Source organism: Sceloporus undulatus, chromosome 3, assembly GCF_019175285.1.
Source record: "Sceloporus undulatus isolate JIND9_A2432 ecotype Alabama chromosome 3, SceUnd_v1.1, whole genome shotgun sequence".
Lineage (NCBI taxonomy): Eukaryota > Metazoa > Chordata > Lepidosauria > Squamata > Phrynosomatidae > Sceloporus > Sceloporus undulatus.
Window position 1 is genome coordinate 140,490,356 of NC_056524.1, and position 25,207 is coordinate 140,515,562.

Genomic DNA, 25,207 nt, shown 5'->3' on the forward strand with positions numbered 1-25,207 from the left:
TATTATTATTATTATTATTATTATTATTATTATTATTATTATTATTATTATCTTGCTGGCTGTTGATCCAACTGACAATCCCTCCAGTCACTGTGTCTGACACAGAAATGGTGCACCTGGACAATGGTGTACATGGTGTACATGGACCAAAGAAAGACAGAGAGGAGAAAACAAAGAACAGGCATTTTCTAGATTCCCTTCTCTCAATAATCACTTTACATAAGTCTTGATAGCTCTTTGATTGCAATAGAGTGTTTCCTGGAACTATTTGTCTGGTCACTGCTCTATTATACTCATGGCCTGATCAAGCACCTTACTAGCCTCTTGTATTTCTTTTTCTCTCCCTTCTTCTTCCACGACTTTGACTTACAACTTTTTTTTTAAAAAAAAACTGAACTAAATCTTTCTTTTCAATTACATAACTGCATAATTTTGGAGTTGCAGAAACCCACTCTTAAGAATTCAGAACCCTAAGTATTATGTAGAAGATTCATGGTACTTATGGCAGAGAGAGGAATCGTTCTACATCTCAGTGGAAGTTTCCAAAGTAAAAAGGAATGCTACCAGAAGCAAAACATTTAAATTAAAACCTATTTAAAAAATACCTTTTCTGTAGATCTTTTCCTTCTTTATTTTCACACTGGACAAGGCAGCAGCAGCAGCTGGGACTGGTATTTATGGTCCCTCCTTTGGTGACTGAAGCTTTCCTCTTTCTCTAACAGTGCATGCCTTCATTTCTACATAAGCTCTATTTCTTAAACAAAGGAGGGTGGGTGCCTTTGACACCATTGTTTATTTTGCTGTTCATCCCTAAAACCTTTTACAAACACAAATCTGAACCTTACTAAGCCATACAGAGCAGGAACAAGGAGGATGGATCTATCCACGCAAAGGCTCGGACCTATTATGAGACAAAATGATTTGGGCTGTTTTTAAGGGTACCAAAAGCTTGGTTCAATCAAAAACCCACCAAACAGTGATACCTTTATTGGCCAACAAAAATGCACAATATACATATTGCAAGCTTTTGAAGCTTCACTGGTTTCTTCATCAGGCAAGGTGTTACAAACCAAACAGGAGGGGAAAAAAACTGAGGATGTTAGTCACAGGCCATATGGAGGGACATACCTTGCAGGCTAGCACCTCCTCCTTCTGGCCATGTGGCAACTGGGAGATTCTCAAAGTGCAGGAAATTTAACATCTATTTGCATCACAACAAAGACACTTCCTTTGCAATCAAATATGTCTCCATCCTTGTGAGGCCACAGACCCCTTTGTTAGGCAAAGGACACTGGATTTCTCAATAAGCCTTCATCCTTTTGCATCAGAAAAACTTTAGGTGGTGTTGAAGTAAAACATGCCAATCCATAGAATCATAGAATCATAGAATCATAGAGTTGGAAGAGACCACAAGGGCCATCCAGTCCAACCCCCTGCCATGCAGGAACTCTCAATCAAAGCATCCCTGACAGATAGCCATCCAGCCTCTGTTTAAAGACCTCCAAGGAAGGAGACTCTATCACCCTCCGAGGGAGTGCATTCCATTGTCGAACAGCCCTTACTGTCAGGAAGTTCCTCCTAATGTTTTGGTGGAATCTCTTTTCCTGTAGCTTGCATCCATTGCTCCGGGTCCTGTTCTCTGGAGCAGCAGAAAACAAGCTTGCTTCTTCCTCAATATGACATCCCTTCAAATATTTAAACAGGGCGATCATATCCCCTCTTAACCTTCTTTTCTCCAGGCTAAACATCCCCAGCTCCCTAAGTCGTTCCTCATAGGGCATGGTTTCCAGACCCTTCACCATTTTAGTTGCCCTCCTTTGGACACGCTCCAGTTTCTCAATGTCCTTTCTGAATTGTGGTGCCCAGAACTGGACACAATATTCTAGGTGGGGCCTGACCAAAGCAGAATACAGTGGCACTATTACTTCTCTTGATCTAGACACTATACTTCTATTGATGCAGCCTAAAATAGCATTGGCCTTTTTAGCTGCCGCATCACACTGTTCACTCATGTTCAACTTGTGGTCTACTTGGACTCCTAGATCCCTTTCACACGTAGTTTCATTCAGCCAGGTGTCACCCATCCTATATCTGTGCATTTTATTTTTCCGCTCTAAGTGCAATACCTTACATTTCTCCGTGTTGAATTTCATTTTGTTTGCTTTGGCCCAGCTTTCTAGTCTCTTCAGGTCATTTTGAATCTTGATCCTGTCCTCTGGGGTATTAGCTATTCCCCCTAATTTGGTATCATCTGCAAATTTGATAAGTATGCTCCCAATTCTGTCATCCAGGTCATTGATAAAGATGTTGAATAGCACTGGGCCCAGGACAGAGCCCTGTGGGACCCCACTGGTCACTTTTCTCCAGGATGAAAAGGAGCCATTGTTGAGCACCTTTTGGGTTCGGCCGGTCAACCAATTACAGATCCATTTAACAGTTCCTTTGTCTAGCCCACATTTTACAAGCTTGTTTGCAAGAATGTCATGGGGAACTTTGTCAAAGGCCTTACTGAAATCAAGATATACTATATCCACAGCATTCCCTTCATCTACCAAGCTGGTAATTTTATCAAAGAAAGAGATTAGGTTTGTCTGGCATGACTTGTTTCTCTGAAACCCATGTTGACTTTTTGTGATTATGGCATTGCCTTCTAGATGTTCACAGACTCTCTGTTTAATGATCTCCTCCAGAATCTTTCCTAGTACTGATGTCAGACTAACTGGACGATAATTGTTGGGATCCTCTTTTTTTCCCTTTTTGAAGATGGGGACAACGTTTGCCCTTCGCCAGTCTGCTGGGACTTCTCCTATTCCCCAGGAGTTTTCAAAGATTATTGCCAATGGCTCCGATATTACATTTGCCAGTTCTTTTAATACCCTTGGATGAAGTTCATCTGGTCCCGGAGACTTAAATTCATTTAGATTAATAAGGTATTCCTCTACTATCTCTTTACTTATTCTGAGCTGAAATCCAGTCCAAACTTAAGAAGAAAAAATGTTTTACCTTTGTTGGAAGTTGAAACCTCAAATAGCAACATGTACATTTGTTTGTGCATTTTGGTTGGCCAATAAAGATATCACTGTTTGGTGGGTTTTTTTAAATTGGTTTTGCTATATGGCCAACATGGCTACCCCGGATGTTAAATAATTGGTTTTTAATATATTAGTCCTAATGCCCAGAAGAGAAAGAGATGTTCATGTCACCCCTTAACTGACTCCAAAAATATGTGATGAGAGATATCCACGATAAAAATGTTTGTTTCATTTTAAAGCAGTGCTGGAGTTTCTAAACTGTAGTTCAACTATAATGGTGAGCAAGATTAACACTTTTCATCATACTATTGTCCATATTAAAATCTCCCACAAAGCTCCTATTTTCTCCTCAGTCACAAAGCTTAAATTACTCGTAGTGCTTTCTCACCCTATTTATCAATGTCTAATTAGTATGAAACCATATTTCCAGGAGGAAAGATATACATTTATAATACAAAGAGGTCATCTTATAGAGAGATTGAATCAAACCATCATTTAAGGGTCATGTATGTTCTGGGAGAACATGGACAGAATTATTTTGTGAGGAACAAATATAATGTGTTGAAAATCTAGTTTTGGCTATCCTGGGCAAAATTTCTTTCTCAGTTTATGATGTCCAGGAATAGGATAGCATGCAATCTTGATGCTTGTGAATTTTCAGACTGCATCACCATGCTGTCTTTCCAGTTACAAAGCACTATAATTATTTCATGGGGAAGAGGAGTGGTGGATCTTTCCATTTTAGCTACCTTCTTCTCATTGAGGATCTTAACAAAGTCTTCTTTTGTTGATATTGAAGGTGTCTATTTGCTAACATTCATAGTAACTGAAGTCATGCAGAATGTGCAGAGATTTTCCATTGGTTTTGAAACTGTGGAAACCCAGATCACCAGGGCATTATGACAAATGTGTTCTCACAGAGGTTGCAAACCCATGTCTGAGCTGTAGTGCTTCAGACTTCACATGATTTAATACTCCTCCGTACAGAGAAAGGACAAGATATTATACATGGAAAGCTATCATGTTAAAGAGAAGGCTAGGCTAGTTTGTTTGTTAGTTTGTTTCCTACATAGAGAGTGTTTTCTTGAATGAAATATATTAAATCACATGAGTTACTCACTTGCAGTGCAGACATATAATGTTTACCTTTGTAAGAAATAAGCCTAAAAGACAGAGGAAAAAGATCAAGTCAGTATTTAATCTTGGCTTCTGGAACACTTTTCCTTTCAGGATATTTAAGAGTGGTGAGAAGTGATAAGTTCAAGCTCCATTAAACACACAATTTCTTCTTTCTTACATCCCTTTGCTAAACCCACTTCTATTATGGTCATTAAATAGTCTTGGGTGGCATCTATTAAACACACAAATTCATTGCACCCTTTTCCCACTCATGGAGAAAAGGGGGGATAAAACTAAAGTGATTGATCAATCAAATATATGTTTGAGCTGGCAAGTTTTGTTGTGAGTCAAATATTTATCAAGAAGGAGGAAGCAGATCCTTATTCTCTTCCTTTCTTTACACTCAAACATGATTTGTGTGCATGCGTGCCTTCAAGTAACCTCCCACTAAATTTGAAGATTCCAAACCTTAAAACAACCACCATGCTTCTAAAGGATTTCAAGTGACCGATGGATTCAAATTATAGGGAAAGCAATTCCAGCACAACAAGAACTTCCTGACAGCAAGAGCTGTTTAACAATGGAATACACTCCTTCGCAGTGTGGTGGAATCTCCTTCTTTGGAAGTTTTTAAACAGAGGCTGGATGGTCATTTGTTGGGGTTGCTTTGATTGGGAGTTCCTGCATGGCAGAATGGGGTTGGACTGGATGACCCTCAGGGTCTCTTCCAACTCTCTGATTCTTTGAGTGCAATAAAGACCTTGCACTTGAAATAGAAACAAACACAAGGGGGGGGGGAATGAAAAAAAATAAAGGAAAGTGCTAAGGTTGGATTAATGCTGAACATTAAAAACCAATAAAAATAATGACCAGAGATGAATTACAAGAATTCGCTCTAGACAATGAGATAATTTTGAAAAGTTAAATAGTTCCCATATCCTGAGTCAAATATTGATCAGAACAGAGACTGCAGTCAAGAAATCAGAAGGACTGGGAAGAGCAGCTATGAAAGAAATGAACAGGATCATAAAGTGTAAAAACATAATTCTGAACACTAACGTGAGGATACTCCAAGCCATTGTATTCCCTATCACCATGTATGGATGAAAGAATGGAAGATCCCATGCCATATGGCTAGACTCTATCAGGGAAGACATGGGCCTGGGATGAATTCCACTGAGTTCCTGTACAGTAAAAAACAACAGCAACATGCTGCTCTGTTGCATGGCTCTGCCCCCTGCCCATGTTTTTCTAAACAGTTTCAGAAGATATGATCAAGAGAACCTTTCCTCTGCCAGATGTATGTAGGTTGACAGGAACACAGTGTCTGAGGCCAGTGAGCATGGCCCTGTTTTCTCTTCCCCTCCACAAGATTAATCAGAAAGGGCTATGCAGGAATTCTTTCGCAAGAAGGCTGCATCTGCTTCCATACAATCAGCCCTCCAGCTGAACGTATGGTGGGAAAGTCTTGGCTGAATGACGGATGCCCGTCTAGCTAGAGGATTATGCTGTTATGTTGTACAAGAATGGTAAACAACTGCTCTGGGTATTTGGCTCTCTCCCAATTCTCACTGCCACACGTTGACAATCATATCTGGTTGCACATATGGGCAGCATATCATCAGTTACACAAATACCTTTCTGTTGCAGCAATTAAATTACAAGGAGGAAAAGAAAACATCTTGCCAAATATTGTCACTTATGAACACAGACAGGAAATAGTATTTTCAAATGAAACTGCTATTTGGTCCCAGTAATCAGATGAATTGTGTTTGCTCCATGTTTTCTCCAAAAAGGACTCAACGCATAATGGAGTGAAGCAGTAGTGTTAAACATTGGTAGTGTGAGGGATGTAGACCACACCGGGTGACACCCCAGAAAAGGGGTGACACCTGGTGGGGACCTCCAGGCTTGCCGCAGCAGAGGAAGCCTCCTCATGAGGAGACTTCCATCACGGCAGCAAAGGAGAGGGCTAAGCGCTCCTCTCCTGGATTTACCATTACGGTGCAGGCCCCCTCATAAGGAGAATGTCACCGCCACAGCAAAAGAGAGGGCCAAGTGCACCCTTTTGGCTGTCCCCCCAGCAGGGGTGATTTCAGGGGTGGGAACATCACTGGGATCAAGACCAAATATGCTACCAATTTTATTCATTTTATTTATTTTGGACCATTTCTTAGCTATGATATGCTCCCATAGTTATGCAGCAAGGGTTCCTCAGTCAACACCTCCTGGGACCAAGATGGCTTCTTCCCACTGACGTTTCCAGTTCTTCAGAATTCCAAACTTTTACCTGAATTTGTTGGGTAGATATTCCAAATTTAGACAGATATGTTTAGGAAAAAAATAGAAAACCTTCCACCATGCCTATATTTGGCAGCACAAGGTAGAAGAAAGAACCCCTAACAGCCAAATTATTGTGATCTCCCTCACTTTTAAAAGGAAAAACACCCTTAGAAGTTTATCACATGGGGGGAAAACGTTCCCCGATGCGTTCTAATGAGCATGAGTACGGGCGCGCACGGAGCATGATGGGAACCCGATGGGTCCCAGAATGCTAGTTTACCGCACGGTGGAATGCCGCCGTCGCCGCCGGGCGTTCCCATTGGGTTCCCAATGTGTTCCAGGAGGCACCATTTCTGGGAACGCTTTTGAAACTGTCATAATAATAATAATAATAAAATTTTATTTATACCCCGCCCTTCCAATAGATCAGGGCGGCTTACAAAATGCACCTTAGTGCAACAGTGTACAATTTAAAAACAGATTAAAACAGCAGTAGTACATAAAAACAATAAAAACCCCCTTAGCCCAACCTCACGGCCACGAGAGAGGAGGGAGGCCCATAGGATGTTTAGACGGGGAATGCCTGATTAAATAGGAAGGTTTTAAGTCCCTTCCTAAATTGGGCCAGGGTGGAAGATGAGCGGAGCTCTATGGGCAGCGTGTTCCAAAGGGCTGGGGCAGCTGTGGAAAAGGATCTTCTGGCCGTAACGGCCAACCTTGCCCCAGGCACCTTCAGGAGTTGCTGCCCAGATGTTCTGAGGGTGCGAGGCGGAATGTACGGGGAGAGACGGTCCTTCAGGAATCCTGGGCCCAAGCCATTTAGGGCTTTATAGGTAATAACCAACACCTTATATTGAGCTCGGAAGCGAATAGGCAGCCAATGGAGATCTTTAAGCACCGGTGTTATATGGCTGGTCCTGGGAGCGCCAGTGACCAGCCGTGCTGCCATGTTCTGCACTACTTGCAGCTTCCGAGTTTGGTATAAGGGTTGCCCCATGTAGAGTGCGTTGCAGAAATCCAATCTCGAAGTTACCAGAGCGTGTACAACAGTCTCAAGGTCCCTCTGGGCCAGGTATGGGCGCAGCTGGCGAATCAGCCGAAGCTGATAACAGGTACTCTTGACCGTCGCATTCACCTGAGCAGTCAGGCGAAGGGACGAGTCAAGAAGCACCCCCAGACTACGCACGGAGTCCTTCACAGGGAGCGTGACCCCGTTCAGGACAGGTGGAACCACCGCCATTCCTGGACCAGGGGGACCTATCACTAGTACCTCCGTTTTCTCTGGATTAAGTTTGAGTCGGTTTTCCCTCATCCAGCCCATTACTGACTCCAGACAGGCCACGAGAGGAGAGACGCCATCCCCAGTCACTGCATCAGTCGGAGACATAGAGAAAATGATTTGGGTGTCATCAGCGTACTGATAACCCCGCGCCCCATGTCTCCGGATGATCTCTCCCAGCGGTTTCATGTAAATGTTAAATAGCATGGGGGACAGAATGGCTCCTTGAGGGACCCCAGTTTTAAGGGCCCGCTCGCTGGAGCACACGTCCCCCAGCTGCACCATCTGGGACCTCCCGGAGAGGTAGGAACGGAACCACTGGAGCACAGTGCCCCCAATTCCCACCTCAGCCAGGCGCCCCAGAAGGATACCATGGTCTATGGTATCGAAAGCCGCTGAGATGTCCAAGAGCACCAACAGGGACACGCTTCCCCTGTCGATGCCCAGACGGAGATCATCGACCAAGGCGACCATGGCCGTCTCAACCCCGTGACCCGCCCGGAAGCCAGTTTGAAATGGGTCCAGAAAATCCGCTTCATCCAAGACCGCCTGAAGTCATGAAAACTGGGAAGAAAGGCCAGGGGAATGGGGCTGCTTAAAATTATTTTTTTCTCTATTTTTTGTTCCAGCCTTGCACATATGTCAGCGAAGAAATACTGGGCCCGTCATAGCTTTTCCCCAGTAAGTGGGAAAAGCTGCTTGAACGGTGATTGGAGCAGGACAAATGGCCAGAAGCTACAAGTTAAGCAGCTCTTTCTCTATCCACATTTCACTTTTAATTTTTTTAAAAAACATGATGTTGGGTTGTATAATGATACCCCTGAGCATCATGTGTGATTTGGCCCTAAAAATGCTTTCTGTAAGCATCTATTAGAGCTGAAGAGAACTAGGGTGTTGCAACTGCTGGTGTGCTGAGTTCAAACTTTGGATGTGGCAGGAAATCCATGATCATATCTCAACTTGGCTCTGGAGGTCACTGATGTCTGGGCAATTTTTCAGTAGAGCAGATCTGGGTCAGGGAGGATGTATACTAGGAATACCTTTAGATTTAATTGGGGGAAGATATCAGATTCAGCTGTCAGGCATGCATTCTTTATGAGGTAAATTCTAGTTTTCTGTTCATACATTAGCTTAGGTCTACAATACGTTCTCAATAAAGGCCAGGCAATTGTTAAGTTTCACCATTTAGGAAAACCAAACTAATAATGATCAAATCAGTGCCAGGAAGAAACATTTAACAATCTGAATAAGGCAACCAGCAAGCTGACAGCCAGTCAGCAATTCCTTCAGGCACTCCTCCAGCTCAGAGCTCTTTCTCTCTCTTTCTCTCTGTTGCTAGGTTATTTGTCAACAGAACAGAAGGTATTGTGGTTCTTGGGAAATGCTGGATGTAATATTAATAATTATCTTGTGAAGAAACCGTGTTGCTATCTTCCACAGGTGAGTTAGGGATCGGTGAATTTTGTTTGATATAGGATCTTTCAAATTCCAGCTATGCAGAAGAAGTGACTAAAAATCTGCAAGTCAGTAACTGGGTTATTGACTGCTTTTCGCTCACAAATATATATATTTTGCATTAACTGTCATAGATGTTGAAAACAATCAGAGTTGGGCTGTTTGCACAGCACTGGACTGAGCAAGCAATAACTGAAAAATGTCATGATGATGTTTCCAGTATTGTTTCAGCCAGAAATAAATGGGAATCTTGGGCAGTCATCTAGGTGGAAAATATTATATAGCTCCATTACTTAATGGTGTTATTTGTTGATTATTCTTTTCCTGCCTTTCCTTCAATATGTTCACATGCCCTGGTTATTTTTCATTTTGATAGCCAACCTGCAAAGCAGATTAGGATGTAAGGGATTCACTAAAGTAAGGCCACCCACTGGGTTTTGTAGCAGAGCAGAGATTTGAATCTAATTCACTCCAATCTCCAGGCACTCCAGTATCCAATGCTAAATAATTGCAGCTAATGTGAAGAATATGGAATCAGCTGCAGGAAGCTTCTTCCTACATAGTTCCTGTTCTTTAGAACACTAACTATACCTGTACTTGTAACCAATGTTCTCTAACAAGTTTATCACACTAGTGAGATCTCGTGGGAAAACGGGAGTTAAACATGATCTAACGTGAAGATAACCTGGAAATGCCCAAAGTTTATCACATGATGTTGCAGTTAACGTGAAATAATGCAAAGTTAATCCACAGTTAAAGAGGAGGAAACCAGTATCTTTTTAAATTCGGAAGAAACAAACTTTTAAAAGCTACTGGTTTTCTCCGCTTTAACTGCAGATTAACTTCACGTTATTTCGTTTTAGCAGCAATTAGTGTGATAAACTTTCCGAATTTGCAAGTTCTGTTTAAATTCAAATTTAACATATCTCTCATTTAACTCCCATTTTCTTGCAGGATTTCACTAGTGTGATAAAGCTCTAAGCCTGCATGGCATCACAAGTGCCACTGATAAAGATCTGTATCGCACTACACTGTTACAGTGTGATATTCTACTTAACTGCCAGGACAACATCGTGTGTAGTTCTGGTTGTTGCAGTTTTGGAATGTCCCAAGAGCTCTCTGGCTGAGAATTATAAATGCCCATCCCTAAACTGCTAAACCCAGGATTCCATAGGATGTCTCCATTGCAGTTCAAGTGGAATATAGCGCTATAACACTGTAGTGCAAAGACTATGCAAAGTGTATTCCTCCAAGGAACCAACCCCCTCCCCAAAAAATAAAAAACCCTCTGCAAATCCAATGCCCTCCTGTTTGTCTTAGTTTTCTGAAGTCTAACATTTCAAACTAGAGCAAGATGGCACAGTTTTAAAATGTATTTGACTATATCACTCTTTGTAGGTAGAACAGATTTTAACCCAAAGGGTACAGAGTAATTTGTAATCCCTACTTGTGAAATAGCCCATTTTGTGCAGGTGGACTTTGTTTGGGCTGCGCTATAAGTCTGTATAAAGCAGGGATGGGTGATCATGACAGGTCTAGGGGGCAATTCCTGTTCCTGTGTCCCTCTGGGGCCATGTGGACTACTTCCAAAAGACCTGAACCCCCTGAAGTGGCCAGAGGTCTAATTCAGGTTTAGAGAAACATGATTTTGTTTGTGTGTCTGTTAAATGAAACTGTGAAAGCTCCCCCATATTACTTCTTTCAAATGTGAACTATTTAAAAGGTTGTACATTCACTGGTGGTGATAATTAAATGCTTTAAATCAGTCAGTCAGTTAAGTGGGAGTTCCCATTACCAAAGTCTTTTGGAACACCAATTCCTCCCCTTTCTTGGCCAGGAGAAGGGTAACCCTGCAATACTGGAGGATTTGAGGGCCACATAAAAAACTGTCCTTATGGCTCCATCTGTATAGCACATAGCTAAGCAGTGGTACAAAGAAGCAGCAGCATCTTAGATTTCAGTAAGGAGGAACAAAGAAATCCAGAGAGTGTCAAAATATTTGTCATGGGGTATTCCAAAGCCTGGGGACAGCCACTGAGAAGGTCCTCTCTTGTGTTCCCATCAGATGTACCCATCAGGGAGGTGGGACAGTGAGAATGGCCTCCCTAGTATTAAAGCATGGGCTGGTTTGTCAGGGAGAAATATGGGCCTTCAAATAACCTGGATCTCAGCCAGGTTATCCACCTCAGAATAAAAGTCCTGAGATATTCAAGGTGCATCCTGACTGCTGTTTGGGGTGTACTTGGGCTCCTGTTTTTGCTTAACAACACATCCCCTGGCTGTCAGCCAACCTGCCATACAGAGCTGACATAAAGGTCAAATTGAAAAGAGTAAGCACCTTGTACACCACCTTGATGTTGTCAGCGCAAGGATGGAGAAAAGTGAAGAAATAACTTCTAAAAAATTAATCTCATTATTAGTTCTAAAGTAAAGTTGTCAGTAGAGGGCAAGCAGCCCCCCTTTTAAAAGGAAGGCAATTTGTGCCTTTAGCTGCCCACCTAACATATAAGCCTTTTTAACTGCTTATAACCATAATCCCTCTTTGTAGATCCAATTATCTGCCCAGAGATATAGTTGTTTCTGACGTATAGCCACACGGGGCCTGCAAATGGTTAGTTATTTAATTTGTCTTCGTCACATTTTTACTACCAGGGATGAGGAGATATGTTTATTGGATTTTCTGCCTCATGTGGCAAAATAAGTCAGCTAGTTTTGAGCAGTATGCATGTTGACTTGTGTGTGTTTGTGTCTATGGTGCCATTAGCTACTCCACTTCAGGCAGCAAAATGTCTTGGACAGATTCTGCTAAAAAAATAAATACTCACCCTCATTACGGTTACATACAGTTGCATTTGTTTTCAGGGAATGAAACCATTATTTTTTGCCCAACAGAGAGCTATGTTGACTTGCTTTTCTTTTATTATCACAGCTGGTTTGCTTCCTGCATTTTAGAAACAGCATAAGGATGGGAGAATACTGGAAAAGAAATCACAGCACTTGCTGTGATCCCAAACTTCTGTGCATACAAGTGCCTTCATCTGCTCAGGACTCCCCTTTAATGAAGGTATTGAGGTTCATTTTTTATGGGTAGTGCCAATCTCTGTATTCAGTTATCTGTTCAACTGATACCCTGCCTTTCCTTTAATGAACTCAGTGTGGCATATATGGCTCTCATCCTCCTTGCTCTCTTTTAACACTGCATCTCAGGGGAAGAGCACATCCTGTGGGAGAGGCGGGATACAAATAAATTATTATTATTATTATTATTATTATTATTATTATTATTATTATTTGTACCAATGGTCTCACATTCAATCTCTGGTGTCTTCAGGTAGGGTGCTTGAAACCCTGGAAAGCAGCTGCCAATCTGGTGGACCAGTGCTATTTAAACTGGTAGTCTATGGGCCAGTGCATGTTACCAAGCCACCAGCTGCCAGTCCCTGGTGACTTTCCAGAAATGAAAGAAATAATTTTTACCAATTTTGACAAACATCGGAAACTGGTTTATGGCACACTGGAAAAAGTAGCTGCCAGTTTCCCCATCAGATAGTTTGGGAAGTAGGTTTATTTTCAGAAAACAATGAAAAACAGAATATATTGTATTAAAAGAACAACAATAAGAACACCTAAGGATGATGAGGATGATAAAAAACTACCAATCTGACTAGCATGAAAGCAGTGGCAAAATAAAAAATGAAATGTTACAGAGACGAGTAAATACAAATAAACAAATAAACACAAGTAATATATCAAGCAAAGGGAAAACTATGTAAAGCCCTATTAAGTGAATGCAAAGATGCCTATAATGTCTCCTAACACTCCTGGTTTACACTGATAGAACATCAGCTGGCAGCTGCAGACCAAGAAATGTTTTTCTATAAATCAGACTTTAAAGCCCAGCCAGCATGGTATAGTGCTTAAGTAGGATTCTGTGAGACTATGGTTTGAATCCCTACCTGGCCATGGAAATCTACTGGGTGACTTTGAGCAAGTCACAGTCTCTCAGCCAGAGAATAGTGGCAATTGCAACTGCAAACCCCCACTGAAGAAAAGTCTTGCCAAGTAAACCCCATGATCGGGTCACCTTAGAGTTTCCCTAAATTGCAAATGACTTGAAAACACACAGCAACAAATATCCTATGGAGCAGTGATTCCCAAATTTTGGACCTCCAGGAGTTTTGCACTTCCAGGAGTTTTGCACTTTGGCCAACAAGAATTCTGGGAGCTGAAGTCCAAAACAACTGGAGGACCAAAGTTTGACAAGGCTCAAGATGGCTGGTTGTTATAAAAGGCACACTGAGAGACAGACTTTCAGGTTGTGGGAAAATTTATGAACCACCTGCTTGGCAAGAAGAGCAAATAAACTGTTATCACTCACCATCAGTCATAATCATCACCTCAATGAAAGAATCAACAGAACTGGAAACGATACCTGGATTACTTTGTTTTTATTTGAAGATTCATCCCGGTTGCCAGCTGGAGCTCTTGGGGCACTGTACAGTTAAAAATAAGTTGTCAGCAGAGTGCTAACTTGTCTATCAAAACACAATAAAACAAGCCGTCAAACAAGTTTGCCCCATTGCTCCCTGTGAATCTCACCCATGCTGCTGCTCAACTGGAAAGTACTCAGATCTCCCAAATAAGTAAATGGAAACTTTCCTGGTGAATAATAATAATAATAATAATAATAATAATAATAATAATAATAATAGCTTCTCCTGCGGATCGAGGCTGGTTACAACAAACAAAATAACAATAAAATACAATCTACAATTAAAATTCACATTTCTAATTAATCCCCTAACCCACCCCCTTCCCAATCATAAAAAGTAATAAACTAAAAACACTAACAATATAAAATAAACAACAATATAAAATACTAATTACAAGTGACAATTGTCCTTGCTGCATCATAGTCCATCTGCAAGAGATTTTCAGGCCAGTGCTCATGCCAGTCCCTCTACTCAATGAACCTTTCCCAGTTGAAGAACAATTTGAGGAGAGGACTACAAACAAACAAACAAACAAACAAACAAAAACTTTGTTCAACCTGCTTCTTCCAAGCCAACATATTTGCTTATTCTTGCATATGTATTTGCCTTTTACATTGATGAAAGTGGGAACAAAGGCAGTCCAATGTGACCCTAAATTTAAACATTTTCGTTTTGGATAGTTTTGTTGTGTGGGTGGCTGACGTGGGATGTTTGCTTCTTTGCCATCTGTAACTAGTTCAGGCCTTGTTCTGACAGGACTTGAAGAGAGGACAGAAAGGCTACTTTTACAGCATTATGAGAATATATGACAGCAAAGCGCCGAGGGAAATGTTGTACCGTCGCTATGCGATCAATCTCCAGTGCCAGAACGTGCTGGGTGAGTGTCAGCCAATGCAACTTCTTGCATCAGCAGCCCAGAGAAATTGGAGAGCAATGGAGAAAAGCCAGGGACTTGAGGGGATTATGAGGCGAGGTTTATGGGCCATGAAGGTACATCAGACACACAGCCGGAGCACAGGGTGGTTTATAGACAGAGTTCACACAGCCTTCAGCCAAGAAGCTTTGCCATTCTCAGCAGGGGCAATGGGAACAACAGGCAGTGAAATGATGTGGGTCTGCAGTTATTTATGCTACATCCATCTACTGTGCAGTTTGTCTTTAGATCCTACCCACAGAAATGATACAAACACGCACGCAGACAGCTGAAAGATAAATGCTTTAGAATAAATGTTTCATTCTTACAGCTGCCTCTGAAAGAAAAAGAAAAACACTCATCATATTTCTCCTAAATACATGGAACACAGGGGCTTTCCTCCACATATAGTCAATCTCTAGATGTTACAGTTTGAAACATGAACTTTCTTCAGTATAGGAGAGCTGTTAAGGAAGAAATATCCAGGGTTAGCCTTGTGATGAAGATCACTATGGTGAGCAGTGCCTTTGGCACTCCAAACAGTTTTGCAGTATTCCCAAATGTTATTTATTGAACACCCACCATTTTGTCCCCCCCCCCAAAGGTTCTGCAAAGCAGCTCCTAGTACAAACAGCTTCATTTATATAATGCTTCCTACTGAACCAACAGTGTCTAAACGGTTTATAACTGTAAGCTAATTGTTCCCAACAAGCTGGGTACTCATTTTAGCGACCTTGGAAGGATGCAAGCCTGAGTCACGCTTGAGCCCCCTTAGCTGAGATTGAACTTGAAACCTTATAGTTTTGAGTGAGTGGCTGCAGTACAGGCATTTAATCACTGCACCACCAGTATTAAAATATGGAATCATAAAACTAAATCTTAATTAAAAATAATATAAAAAATCATTATTTAAGAACACAACAATGGGAGATAGAGCCAGTATGAAAGCAGTTAAATACCCTTCAGCTATAGACCAGTTTACACACCAAAGACCTGCCTGAAGGAAGAAGACAGTATTTTTCTATCAGAATAACAGAACCAACTTAGCCTCCTCCAGGAGTAGCTACCTAGAAGGCTCTTGTCTGCTAATTTTGTTCATAATTTTTATTGTAGGAAATTGTAGAGCTTATAGTGCCTGGTTATGTTGGCTTAAAGTGTTCTGCTGTTTTACATCAACAACAAGACATCAAACAAGAAGCTGAAAAAGAAAATTCTTTAGCATTCCCAGATCTCAGGGCCTGGAATTCCTTCTCTAGTCCACAGGGCACTGGCAGGGATCTCAGGACAAGAGAAGTGCCTTAAACAGTGTGCATACATTTTGTCCTGTGTGTTAGACCTGGTACTTCCTCCATTTTATTTGCATGGCATACCCTTTTGTTGTTGATGCTATGTATCTTGTTTAATGGCATGACACGGTTGATCCTTAGAAATTCACCAAGGCCCCTCTCCTGTGACACAACAAGGGAGCATCCCTAGGTCTAGCATTTTGGCCCTGAAATGTCGGGGCCTGGGATAATTCTAATTTAAAGCAAGTTAATGGAAGTTTATTTTGTAGCAAACAGGATAGTGCTGGTGCTGGTGGGGAATAAAGACTCATCCGAGATGTACTTTGGTCTCTTCCTAGCCACTGAATGGCTGTGAGAGTGTCTTCATATGCTGACTGGCTACTTTTGTACACTCCATAAAGGAGAAACAAGGGTGGCTGCTGCTTCTATTTCACTGGCAGCCAAGCAGTAGACGGGAAGAGACAGAGCTGCTTCTGGGAACCTCTGACTTCCCTTGCATATCCAGGAGAAAGGTGTTGTATAAGAAGGAACTGGATGCCTCCTTGTGCGACACTTAAAAGGGACTGATGCTGGTGTAACTGAGGGTTAAGCCAGTGTAAGTAACCAACAGCCAATTTTTTTTAAAAAAGCTAACCTACCAAACTCATTTGGGCTCCCCTTATATCCTTATGCGCAGGGCAGCTGCCCAGCTTGCTCATATTTTTTAGCCTAGTACTGGAAATACTTTGAAATGGATGAGAATTAAAGAGATACAGTGATGGGTGTTGTAATCTAGAATAAATGTGTTTCTCCCAGACTTTTTATAAGCAAATTGGTGTGTTAGCACCTTGATAGAGCTATCCAGAATGTGTCTGGTTGCATGCAAAAGGCCCCAGGTTCAGCTTCTGGGCAGGGAAAAGGAAGGGGAAGATTCTTGTTTGAAACCCTGGATAGTCACTGCCAGACAATGTTGGCAAGCTGTCCCCACGTTTTCCTCTTCATGGGGCAAATGACTATTCTGGCAGAAGAGGATGGAGGCTTCAGTCCAACACATCTGGACAGTGCTGGATTGGTAGGGCTGGTATAACTGATACCGAACTAAGTGTACTGCCTGTATACGTCCTACAGCAGTTATATATGGAAAAAAGGGACAGGAACCCACTGGCAGTTCTTTTTGTGGGGTGACAGCTATGGGGAGAAATGGTTGGGCTTCAAAGCCTGATTTATAGAATAGCCTTAGGCAAGTCACTGATCTCCAGAATAGCCTTGGGCAAGCCACTAATCTCCCTCCTTCATTTCCTCCCTCTGTTATATAAATGAATTATTCAGTCTACTTTCTCCATTTTTCCTTTTTTCTTAAGTCAACGGCTAAGAAAAATAGGAAGCTGCTTTTATTCAGCCAAACAATTGCTGTCATACACTTAGTATCATCTGCCTTAACTGACAGTAGTTATTTCTGGGGTTTCATGCAGAATTCTTTCTTAGTTCTAATTCAGAAGGCCAGGGATTCAGTCTGGGACCTTCTTCTTGCAAAGCATGTGCTCTCCTTGGTGAAATATAGAAACCCAGAATATCTTTTTCCCCTCTCTCTGACTGAGAAGGAATGAAAATGCATGGAAAACAGTAGCATGGTTTTTTGGTGAGCTTTTCGGGCTCTGTGGGCATGTTCTGGAAGAGTTTATCCTCCTCGCATCTCCACCTACCCTGAGACCTTGCCATTCAACAACAGACCAACACACAGATTTACATGTACCAGTAAATCACCCCCTCTTAACCAAGGGTCACACAGTATATATACCCCACTCACTCCCATGCCAGCATTCTCTGAAGATGCCAGCCAGAGATGTTGGCAAAACGTCAGGAATAAACTCTTCCAGAAACAGCCACAGAGCCTGAAAAGTCCACAAAAAACAATGGATGCCAGCTGTGAAAGCATTCGACTTCACATAAAACAGAAGCAGTTAGCTGGGGGGAGGGACCAGATGGAAAGTTATTCTGGGAAATGATAATCTTTTTCTCTGCTGGACTCTGATTAATTAAATTAGAGGCACCTTTTAAATTAAGACTGGTTTATTACAGGATAAATGCCATTCAATCGCTTTACTTTCTCCTGCATTCAAGAACTGGTTCTGTGTTGATGCATGAACCTTTTAAAAAGGACACAGGAGGCTCTCCCTTTAGATGGTGGGAGATTTTTTTGAGTGTCAAGGGGAACAGCATATTGTTAGTTATATTGTTGTTGAGGTTTTACTGCCAAGGATGGGCAGAAGTGCTTGCGGAAGTTTTCCGCCTCATTTGCATTACCCCTGATTTCTATATGATATATCGGTTGTTTGGGGGGATTACACACACTTTGACCTCAGTGGGGCACCATGTTTATTCTTTGGCCCCAAGTAGCAAAATATTTTGGGCTGACCTTGACGAGATGGTTTACTTTCCCAACAGTTTGGAAAACAGACCTCTCTCTTCCTCTGTCTTCCTTTTTCTTGGGTACTTGATTACTTCTAATATAGTGTCAAGATGGTTGTTTGTGTAAATTACAGAGCAAGGAAACAAAGGCGCAGAGAGCAGTGCTCATCTCACAATTAAGGCAGTACAAAGTAGGTCTCCCTCATCTTTCACTCCAGCAATCATTGAAAAGCATGTCACATCACCACAGGACAACAGCCGCCAGCAGAAGGCTCACAAACTCCTCTTGCAATTACCGTGGTTATTTTCTGACTCCACAGTCCATGCATGGCAGGGAGCCCTTTTCATTCCATCAGCTTTTATGGCCTCCTCCTGCACATGCTGACTAATGTGATGACACGATATCAGCCATTCAGCTGCCCTAGGCACTTTTTTCTCTCCAGCCCAGAACAGGAGCTGGCTATCAGGATAACACATCAGTTTCACCTCTCCCTGCTGCTCCAGTGTATTTATGTATGTATGTTCACATTTACCAATTCTTGACCTCTTTTAAAAACACTGTTTAAGGGCTCATCACAAAGCAGCAAGTCGAATGTTACGCCTCCTACCTGAAAGATTCACAATCCTACAGAAGGTCAAGGTTGGGGACAGCGCCTCCTGTGAAGGCAGTCTTCAGGAAGGCACAGCTGGGGCTTTTTAATCAAATATGACTCAAAGAAACCAAAAGGACTCACACTCAGTGGAAAGAAGAGAGAAGGTAGGGGGGAAGAGGATGAATAACCTTTCCTCATTTGTGAGAACTGTACACTAAACCTTATTTCTCATGTCACACTCTGCAAGAACTAACATCCAGATGCCTACAAAGGAGGTTGAATGGCTCTTCGTTCTTTTTTTTTTAATGCATATCCATTTCTTTCTTTCTTTTTAAAAAGTGATCAGAATTTGCATCATTTTATATACCTTATGTGCACCTGGATATTTTAGAATTTGCCATGCATAGGAAAGAAAAAACCCAACCCTGATCAGGGAAGGGAGAGTGTAATACCAGAAACTCAGGATGGATAAGTGTGGGACATTAAGGACATATAGATATGGGAGCCTGACCAGAAGCAGTGAAGGGGGTTCTGGCAGTCAGTAAGAACACAGACGTTCTCAGCAGTGGAGGTTTTCCACATTTTTTGAAACCTTTATACATAAGCATGAAGGCTAGAAGTGTGCTTAAATAAAATGGAAGCTGTGCAATTTTTATGAAAATGAATTCTGTCCCAGACTTACTCTGAGATTTTGCATGAGCAAGAAGCTGTGTAAATACATCTGTTACCACAGCCTGAAAACTTGATAAACATGTACTTAATAGGAAGACTATCTTAGAGAGAGAAAACAGTACAAAGCCAGAACTTTGGCTGGTGATGTAGCACAAATTGATTAATGCAGTTCCAGTCTAAATGGACATTGTATATATTGTGGACATTATGGACATTATATAGGATTTCATATTAGTTCATTGTAACACATGCATTACAATTATTACTGGAATTGTCAAAATATTCTCTCTCTCTCTCTCTCTCTCTGATTTCTTGATACCATATTTAAATATGAGATGACTAATATTACAAATAAAATACTTGTGCTATATTGATAGTTTTAAAAATCCATTTTTCATTCTTGGCAAGTGATATTTTCCTGGGAAAAGTTTGCACTATGCCTTTCTTGAGACCTTTGTGAAGGGTACAAGTGAACAAAGTACTTTCACTAGCTTGTTGTTCATTTACTGTAAATTAGGACAACCCAGCCTTTCTGGCTTGTTACATCCAAATGCTTCCGTTGTCTCAAACCACCCACAGAAGTCCTATGATTTGTTAAAGGAAAGGTTTAATTTCCAAGTCCACTTCACTTTTATTGCTTTCCCAACTGCATTCTTATAGCCAAATCCATACTATTTATGTGTCACTTCTCCCCCAGTGCAATGCTTTGCTGATTTCACAAGGTGATGCTATAAAATTTTGCAAGAAATTGGTTGTCAACAAAAAAAAAAATATATGACTGCTTTGGCAGCAGTAGTCCCAATTTCCTGAAACTTCTGAAAAAGGAAGATGTGTGAAGTTTCTGGCTGTAATGTGCCTCATTCCAGAGTTCCTTGTTCTCTCATACCCTTTTATTTGCCCTTTTGTGAACTTCATTTGTTTGCCCCTTGTTCCTTTGTTCTCCTTCTGATCCAAGAGAGATCTATTAAATGTGGAGTCAGAAGCTTTCATGGCCGGGATCCATAATTTTGTGTGGGATTTTCATGCAATGTGGCCATGTTCTAGAAGAGTTTCTTCCTGACGTTTCTCCAGCATCTGTGGCTGGCATCTTCAGAGAATACCAGCCACAGATGCTGACGAAATGTCAGGAAGAAACTCTTTTAGAACATGGCCACATAGCCCAAAAAACCCACAAAGAACTAAAGATCTATTAATGTTCCTGCCCAAGTCTCTTGTTGGGTCTAGGAAAGATTAGAAGCAATATTGCCTAGACATTACTGTGCCATAGATATCAATATACCTACTTTCCCATTCTTGCCTGTTGATCAAATTAGGGTTATTTTAGAATGCTTTAATAAGCAAACAACAAGGACCACCACCAATAAACAAGCAAACAAGAAAAAAAGAGAGAAGGCCTAAGCAAAATTGTGAATCAATTTTGGATTCTTCAGCAGTGATCTTACTGGTCTTGTTTTGCACACTGAATGCATGGCCCTTCTGGATGGAATCATGCCCATTGGCTCTGTTTGCTCATCTTGCTTGATGTCTATGTGTCCAGTCTTCCATTTGCACCTGGGCATATGCTCATGGCACATGCTTAATAAATAGATGGACCAGGTGTGATCTGTACTATTCATTTTCGTGGGGGAACTTGTGGATGTAGAGCCCCAATACTTACTGCTCCCATATGTATTAAGAAGAAATAGTACCTCACAGCAGGCAGTTTTGGCTCACATTCATGCTAATGTACTATGGTAATCTGCACAACATTATTGCCTTTTGCTTCAACAGAAATAGATGAAAATAAATGCAAACTGTATCTCACTGTTGCATCTTACAAGAAACATTTTCAAGTACTGCACTTTGTTTTTACAATGTGTTTTATCTCTTTTGTTATAACATGCTATTGAATATGGACCCACTAACCATTACAAAAGCAACTGGTATATTGCAAATTGACGTAACAATTTAGTGGCATGTCTCTGTGCTTGTGGTAAGCAGGTCTTGAAGAAAACTGCTTGGTGTATACAGCAACAAAGAAGGATCCTTAGGCCTAAACAGGCCAAAATAAAGCTGCTTCAAGTCACTTTGGAGGTATGCTGTTTAAATGATGCACACATCTTAAGATGCCAGAAGCTGTGCCAAAGCTGTGCTTTAGTCCTTAGCACTAGAGCACGGCTTTGGCGTGGCTTCTGGCCTCTTAGGACACATGCAGCATTTAAAAAGCATATCTCCAAAGTGGCCCGAAGCAGCTTTATTTTGGCCTGTCTGTTTGGGCCACTTGTTACAAAGAACTCAGTCATACTGGCTTTCTCTACTTGCACAGCATGTGTTTTTAGTCATTGTATTGCATCATCCTACCAAGTGAGGTTCTGCAAAGAATTGAAGAGAAGACTGGGTAGGTAGAACCCAGAAAACAGAAAAGAGGAGAACCAAGGAAGGAAGTGAGTCAGAGTTCAATTGACTGGAGGACACAAGACTGAGGAGGGTCTCTACAGAAGAATGAAGAGGAAGACCCCATTGGCAATAGCCTTAAATATAGCTGAGAGCCATTTTTTTAGCCATTCTTAAGCCTATGCCTATGAATACTTATTGTACTTAAGGTAAAATAAGATTAAGGAATATCATTATGGTGACCATGATATAGTGGTTGTCAAGGACCCAGGAATGGGGAAGAGACCAGTATAATTGGTGGTCCCAGTGTCAGAACCCTGGTCCTATTTAGGTAGCTTTAAATTAACAAACTTCTGCTGTTATTGAACAACTCTGAGCCTTGGTGGGAAATGGGTCACTTCTGAAACTGCCCCCTCCAAGACAGATCAAGTGACTAAAATATTACCCAGGCACTCCTTGTGACACCTTTTGTTGCATTTATCTGATACATGGGTCTTGTAATGCCCAAACAGTTCTAATTCAGTCAAGGACTAAGGAGACTCCTTAAGGTCTGTTTTCATTCCTCAGGTCAGAATATTGATTCTTTCATTCTATCCCTCCCTGAGTCCAGCTACAAAGCCATTCATCTCTTTGCATTCTTTGCTTAGATGGTAAACAAAGCTTAATAGCATATTTACAGTCACTTATATTCCATCCTGGAAATGGAAGACACTTAGGATACAGTCTTCATAAATCTTTTGGCATATTATATTTAATATTATATTACAAATTGTATGTGGTATAATAACTCTGAATCTTTGACTGTTTATGTTCAGTGGAACAAAATTGACTTTACCAAGAACTAAAAATTGAGTTTAACAAGGTTATTGGTATCAAATGTATAAACTGCTGTTAAAATAATCTGGGTGAAACAGTGGGGGGGGGGGAGAGGGAGAGTTGAAAATATTACAAGAAAATGACTGTTTAGATTTGTCTGAAATTGATATTTAACTGAGATGTTCGCAAACAGGATGGATCTTATTGAGTAATTAATCTAGTGCATAAACTGATATTTTTTGTTATACCCTGGAATTATTTGTATAAATCAGATTAGAGGGGGCTTTTATTTGTGTTATATTGTCCATTTCTAGTTTTTACTTTGTTTCTTCTACTGATTGATTTCTATACTTTCTTGTATATGGTTTGCATAAAATAAAACTTTATTCCAAGCATGAAAGAAGTTAGATCAGCCTGGTTATGAAAAATTAAAAAAAATGTAGGTTGCAAATCTATAATACCTGGAAGGTTATCAAAGGGCAAAGAAAGAGGTCAAGCCTCCAGCATAGATATGTATTCCTGGTCCCATCAGATATGATAGCATCACTTACCTATGCAGTTTGAAAGCTCCAGTGTCAGAAGAGGTAAGGGAGGGTGAGGGATGTGGCCCCAACACAGAGAAAAATTTAGGCCTGCACTAAATTTGGCATACGTAATCTCTGCCATGGGAGGGAAACAGGCTGGAGAAGAGATTGGAGGAGAATGCCCACTCTTCTCTCACTTTTGTGCTGCAAGCACGAGGCCAGCAGAGCTTAGGAAAATTCAGAGTATTCTAGCATGGGAGTCCTCTGAAACAAGAGGCAGGATTTCTCTGTTGGGATAGAATCTTTTGCTAGGCGTAAGTTCACAGAACCAGTGAAAAATACTTCCGAACAGACATGTATAAGACTGCTCTTTTAGGCTATAGTCTTAAATACACTTAGGGCTGGTCAGTAAGGGGCTGTGCAGACCGCCCTTGAGGGGCGACCTGCAGCCGCCTTTAGGTGTGCTGGATTAGGGCTGCAGCAACCGCATGCTGCAGCCCTGATCCAGCCTTTCCAGGGCACAACAGCTATACTGCCAGAATTTGAAAGTACTCCTTTGGGGCTGCACCATGCAGACCCAGTGCTAGAGTAGTGCCATGCCACCATGCGCCATATGATGTGGCGTGCAGCATCATGGTGCCTTGGGGGTGGAGCTGGGACATGCATTGTGTAGATGCTATGTCTCGACTCCGTCCCCAGGCCAGCCCAAACGGCCGGTCTGCACTGGTGAGGGAAGCTAGTTCAGGTTACCAGGGCCAGCATTCTAAGCCATGATTATGTTGTAGAATCATAGAATCCTAGAGTTGGAAGAGACCACAAGAGCCATCCAGTCAAACTCCATTCTGCCATGCAGGAATTCTCAATCACAGCATCCCTGACAGATGGCTGTCCAGCTTTTGTTTAAAGACTTCCAAGGAAGGAGACTCCACTACACTCTGAGGGAGTGTGTTCCTTACTGTCAGGATGTTCCTCCTAATGCTTAGGTGGAATCTCTTTTCCTAGAATTTGCATCCATTGTTCTGTTCCAGGTCCTGTTCTCTGGAGCAGCAGAAAACAAGCTTGTTCCCTCCCCAGTATGACATCCCTTCAAATATTTAAACAGGGCTATCATGTCACCTCTTGACCTTCTCTTGTCCTCTTCTCCTTCTAAATTTTTGCCTCTTTTAGTAGTATTATTATATGCCATTAGTTTCTGACATCTATTGTAAAACTGACCATTTTCAAAGATAATAATAATGCTATACAAATGTGGAAATGTCTAAAGAGTTTTAGCTGGTCCACCAGAGGATTAAACGTGCCACCCGGTGAGCCAGAAAAGAAAGATGGATTCCTTAGGAGTTGCTCCCACAGCTGCTGCCAACAAACCTGCGTGATTGAGGGAGCAAAGCATGAAAATCCTCTTATCTGATCTAGGCTCCAGGCTGCTCCAGGCACCAGAAACTGTCTCCTGTGTCCCTGCACCCACCACACCAAATGCACACCTGCATCTGCTTTCCGGTTTTCCAAGCTGCAGGAACACTGCAAGCCTAGCCACTAGATGCACCTCCAAAAACAGGACTTTTAAGTCTCTTTTAAGTGATCTGCAGGGAGGTAGGGTGGCAGGGAAGGAAGCAGGAGAAGAACCCCATCCTCAGATCCTTCTCCTTCATGCACAACCAGTAGTCCTTCACCATTTGGGCCAAAGCAGGAGGCACTTACCCGGCTGGCCATCAAGCCTACAATCACCCACCAGTGGCCTCTACCCATCATAGTGCTGCTGAAGAGTTGGGGGCAGGAGAGTGTCTTGGTTTGTTGTTGTTGTTGTTTGTTTGTTTTGTTTTCCCCCATTATGGTGCAAACTTACTCTCCGTGGCACTGACATACATGCTTGAAAGTAAGCCACACTGAACATTTTTCTTCTGAATAAACATTCATAGCATTGTGCCGTTACATATTTTAAATGCTGTCTGCTCTTCAAGCACAATCAACCCTCTGTCTGTAT

General features: G+C 41.7%; 2 protein-coding genes across 3 annotated transcripts in view; one reads left to right on the forward strand and one right to left on the reverse strand.

Annotated features, from left to right (window-relative positions):
• The window catches only part of LOC121926498 (snaclec bitiscetin subunit beta-like), a 35,939-nt gene extending 14,712 nt beyond the window's left edge, over nucleotides 1-21,227 (reverse strand). The window contains exons 1-2 of the mRNA XM_042459522.1: nucleotides 21,171-21,227; nucleotides 4,153-4,195 (exon numbers count right to left, since the gene is read on the reverse strand). The gene's annotated coding sequence lies outside the window, so the exon portion shown is untranslated. The remainder of the gene's footprint in view (nucleotides 1-4,152; nucleotides 4,196-21,170) is intronic.
• FAM216B (family with sequence similarity 216 member B) lies at nucleotides 9,035-20,539 on the forward strand. Of its 2 annotated transcripts, none has more exons than XR_006103031.1 (4): nucleotides 9,035-9,153; nucleotides 12,098-12,232; nucleotides 14,418-14,538; nucleotides 18,816-20,539. XR_006103031.1 is itself a non-coding variant. In XM_042459523.1 (4 exons), exons 1-4 carry the CDS (start codon nucleotides 10,742-10,744, stop codon nucleotides 18,956-18,958), a joined length of 456 nt encoding a protein of 151 aa, XP_042315457.1. In that variant the 5' UTR covers nucleotides 10,695-10,741; the 3' UTR covers nucleotides 18,959-20,539. The 2 variants fall into 2 exon arrangements, 1 of the variants encoding a protein (XP_042315457.1); XM_042459523.1 differs by lacking the exon at nucleotides 9,035-9,153 and adding an exon at nucleotides 10,695-10,798.
• Nucleotides 21,228-25,207: the final 3,980 nt, after the last annotated feature.